This window comes from Orycteropus afer, unplaced genomic scaffold (genome assembly GCF_000298275.1).
Source record: "Orycteropus afer afer isolate SDZICR_OR568_19922 unplaced genomic scaffold, OryAfe1.0 scaffold00291, whole genome shotgun sequence".
NCBI classification, from domain to species: domain Eukaryota; kingdom Metazoa; phylum Chordata; class Mammalia; order Tubulidentata; family Orycteropodidae; genus Orycteropus; species Orycteropus afer.
The window spans coordinates 2386287-2390883 of NW_006921878.1; the positions used below are offsets into that span (position 1 = coordinate 2386287).

The following is a 4597-nucleotide window of genomic DNA, read 5'->3' on the forward strand; positions in this document are numbered from 1 at the left end:
GTGGACAGGAGAGGCCACCATGTGAACGGGGCAGGGACACGTGGACAGGAGAGAGGCCGCCGTGTGAACGAGGCAGGGCCACGTGGACAGGAGAGGCCACCATGTGAACGGGGCAGGGACACGTGGACAGGAGAGAGGCCGCCGTGTGAACGGGGCAGGGCCGTGTGGACAGGAGAGAGGCCACCGTGTGAACGGGGCAGGGCCGTGTGGACAGGAGAGGCCGCCGTGTGAAAGGGGCAGGGGCGTGTGGACAGGAGAGAGGCCGCCGTGTGAACGGGGCAGGGCCGTGTGGACAGGAGAGGCCGCCGTGTGAACGGGGCAGGGCCGTGTGGACAGGAGAGGCCGCCGTGTGAACGGGGCAGGGACGTGTGGACAGAAGAGAGGCCGCCGTGTGAAAGGGGCAGGGCCGTGTGGACAGGAGAGAGGCCGCCGTGTGAATGAGGCAAGGCCGTGTGGACAGGGCAGGGCCATGTAGACAGGAGAGGTCGCCGTGTGAATGAGGCAGGGCCGTGTGGACAGGAGAGAGGCTGCCGTGTGAAAGGGGCAGGGCCGTGTGGACAGGAGAGAGGCCGCCGTGTGAAAGGGGCAGGGCCGTGTGGACAGGAGAGAGGCCGCCGTGTGAAAGGGGCAGGGCCGTGTGGACAGGAGAGGCCGCCATGTGAACGGGGCAGGGCCGTGTGGACAGGAGAGAGGCCGCCGTGTGAACGGAACAGGACTGGATGGGTGCCGATGTTCAAGCCAAGAACGCCTGAGGCCACCAAAAGCCAGGAAAGACAAGACAAGTTCTTCTGCCCCAGAGTCTTTGGTGGGAGCATGGCCCTGCTGACATCCTGAATTCAGGCTCTGGCCTCTGGGAACGTGAGGTGCTTTAAGTCACACATACTGTGACGATCCAGTACAGTGACTCTAGGGAACTACCACACTGACACCCAGGCCTACAGACGCCAGGCTAACAGGCACTGCACCAAACGGCTTTGTTCGTGGGCACTTCCCTAGACACTAAGTTTCCGCTAATACAACATCCACCCCGTCTGTCCGTGCTGCACTGCAGGAGCTGTGTGTGGCTGTGATGCTAGAAGCTATGCCATCAGTATTTCAAATACCAGCAGGGTCCGCCACGGTGGATGGGTTTCAGTGGAGTTTCCAGACTAAGACAGACTAGGAAGAAAGGCCTGGTGATCTCCTTCTGAAAATCAGCCACTGAGAGCCCCAGGGACCAGCACAGAGCCTTGCCGGACCCAGTGCTGAAAGGCGAGCCCCTGCAGGGGAAGGCTCTCAAATGCCCAGGGGCCGCAGCCACAGACGCGAGCAAACCAACGACCGTGACAACACACCGGCAAGCGGCTTATTCTGCTGTGCACGGGGTCACCAGAAGTCAGGGCCAACTCGACGGCTACCAGCAACCACACGAAAATGACCAGCACCATCAGAGTCAAGGTCACCTGGGCCTTTCTGGAGTGGAGACTCATTGATGACGAAGCTGTGGGGAGCATCTCGTCAGTGTGTCTCACTGTGGCTTTGAGGCGTTCTGATAATGGACTGAGAGTTCAAAGGCGACGGCCTAGATTTTGATTTTTCTAATTTAAGACAGTCAAGCCACAACCAGTGCCAGAGAGGACAGACGTGAAGATGGCCCCAAGGCCAGCCGCTCTGGTGTCCACACCCCGCCCCTGAGTGTGAGTGGCACCTGTGACTTGATTCTAACCAAGGAATGTGGTAAAGGTGGCAGGTGTCACTCTTGTGATTGGGTCACAAGGGACGAATGTCTGTTTCGCCAGCAGACCCTCCCCCTTGTGCGCTTTGATAAACAGTCAGGGACAGAGATCTACGTGGTGAGACAGAGGAGGAACCAAGTTCTGCCAACGAGGTGAGCTTAGAAGCAGATCCAGTCCCAGTCAGGTCTCAAACCAGCCCCAGCCCCAGCCAACACCTGGGCTGCCCTCAGCAAAGAACCCAGGTAAGCTGCCACCAAAGTTCTGACCCCCACAGATAACACGTGGGTGCTGCTTTAAAATCTTCACAACTGGCTGACAAGAGACAAGGTTGTAGTCACTTCTTGGTCACAGCCAGCTACCCAGAGGGAGTGAGTAGTTGAACCTGTGGGCTCCGGATCATAGTCACAGGGGACATCAAGCTCAATTAGCATAACATACTACACAAAACACTGTTCCACCTACTACTATGGCAAGTAGTGACAAGGATCTTAAAAGCTTGCAAGCAGCAATCTAAATGCAACAATGGGTCTTTCCTCGTCCAGAGCAAAGAAGAATGAAGAAAACCAAAGATTCATGGAAACAATTAGTCCAAGTGACTGGTATACCATGCAATCTGCAGCCTCTATGACTATGAGACCAGAAGAACTAGATGGTCCCTGGCCACCACTGTCAACCAAATGGAGGGGGATCTATGTAGGAGATCCTGGATAGAGAGGGAGAACAATGTGGAACAAAACTCAAAATCATTTTTGGGAAAAAAAAAAAGGACCAGGTTTGCTGGTCTGACAGAGCCGGGTGGAACCACTGAGACTATGGCCCCTAGCTGCCCTTCAGGTCTGGAACTTAACCCACACCTGTGGCTTCCAGCCACACAAAAGACAGGCATGTGAGGTGAACATTTACCTGAGGTAGATACACTCCTTGGAGAGAACAATCATGGGAGAAAGAAGGGCTATGTATGCACAGGGAGACAGCTCAGGGGGCAGGGGTACATGGAGGGATGGACACAGGGAAGAGGTAACTATAGGGAGGAAGTGGGAGGGGAGCTGTTGCACTGTGGGAGATTGTAGTCAATGTCATGAGACAAAGTCTTTGTGAACTGCTGTATGGAAAGTGAATTTGCTCTGTAAACTTTCACCTAAATCACACACACACACAAAAAATCCTCACAACTGGACTGATAAACATCATTATGGTCAATGGAAAAAACTGAAGTCGTCAAGATTTCATTCCAATTGGATCCTATGTTCAGGGAAGCAGCAGTCAAGAAATCAAACAACGAATTACACTGGGCAAAACTGCCACAAAGGAAATCTTTGAAGTGTTAAAAAAGATGTTGTATTCATGAGGACTAAGATGTGCCTGACCCAAGTCACGGTCTTTGGAACCTTAGATACTTGCAACAGCTGGACAACGACAAAGGAAGACAAGGAGAGCTGACAGTGGTGCTGGTGAAGAGGACTGGCCACATTGCACTGCCAGGAAAACCTGTCGGTCTTAGAACGACAGCTAGAAGGCTCCCTGAGAGCCGGGAGGACAAGGCTTTGGCTCGCTTACTCTGGACCAAGCATCAGGACACGTCGCCACCTACTAGGAAAGGTCATCATGTCTGGTGGATGGAAGGTCAGTGAAAATGAGGGCAACCCTCCAGGGAGGGACCAACAACGCAGGTGCAACAACAGATTCAAACATACCAGGGATCGTAGCAACAGCACTGGCCTGGCAACGGTTCACTCCGCCACACGTCAGTCGCCACGCTGCAAGACTAACTTGGTGGCAACCAAAAACTTTGTTTTAAGCCACCGAGTTGGTGGGAACTCGTTACACAGCCACAGCTGCCGGACACACCTACCAAGTAATCATCTGGCCGGATCCCAAACAGCTCCCGGAAGTAGCGGAAGGCAACGGGTGCATAGGTCTTGAACCTGAAGTCCTGGAAGTGGTGGGCAGGGGTGAGGTTGCTGCCTTCGCTGCAGAGGAGACACAGAAGGAGAGCATGAAGGACCGTGGCTTTTCAGCACCTCTCCTCCACCACTCCTCAATCCCACATGGCCCACCCGTCATCAGGCCAGGAGACTGCCGCCAGCCACAGAGCTCCACGGCCTCCTCCGAATGGCTGATCCACAGAACGTGAGGGTCCCAATGGAATGATGAGACTCAGGCTGCCCCCCAACAGCCTCTGTCCCCTTCCTCCACTAGCACTGGAACCCACAACGCTGGCCAGACACATAGGACACCCAGGCTAAGATCCACTGCCAGAGAATCACCTACACAGGTGCAAACTGACAGCAACCAGAAAGGTCGGACAGGAGCCCTCGGGCCAGTGAGCGCATGCTCCTGCTCCGGGGAGCTCATCCTCCTCCGGGGAGGAGAGACCCGGAAAAGGAGCGTGAGGGCGGGTGCACAGTTTGCAGACTGTCTCAGTGTCATGAGAATGCATGTGTAGAAATGGCAGAACGGGGTATGTCCTGCTGTGTACATTTTCACAGAAACAACAAAAATAAAAGTATTTTAGAAAAAGATAAACAGCTATACTTTACGGTTTCAATACCATGGCTCCTTGTTTTTATACGTAACACACAAACATACTTGATTTAAAATAAACCTACAACATGTTAAAAAACAAACAAGGACAACACTGCCCAGCCTCTCTGGCAGCTGGGTGTGGTCAGGACTGCATTCTGGCCAATGAGATGTGAGTGAGGCAAAACCCGTTGCGGTATAGTAAATTACTTAGTGTGGCTTTTCTATCCATAAGTCTTTGTAAACTCCAAGGTGGGATTTTCTATGAGCAACTGAGGAGCTCCTGATTGCTGAAGTTGTCCACCTGGAGTATTTCTGTTGGGAGTGGCAGAAAACAATGTTCTGGGAGGTGCCCACTC

At 53.7% G+C, this 4597-nt stretch overlaps 1 protein-coding gene across 1 annotated transcript in view; it reads right to left on the reverse strand.

Annotated features, from left to right (window-relative positions):
• PIP5K1C (phosphatidylinositol-4-phosphate 5-kinase type 1 gamma) overlaps positions 1 to 4597 on the reverse strand; it is a 62422-nt gene that overhangs the window by 32141 nt on the left and 25684 nt on the right. Inside the window, exon 5 of the mRNA XM_042782333.1 lies at positions 3568 to 3685. Coding sequence (XP_042638267.1) covers positions 3568 to 3685 — 118 coding nt within the window. The remainder of the gene's footprint in view (positions 1 to 3567; positions 3686 to 4597) is intronic.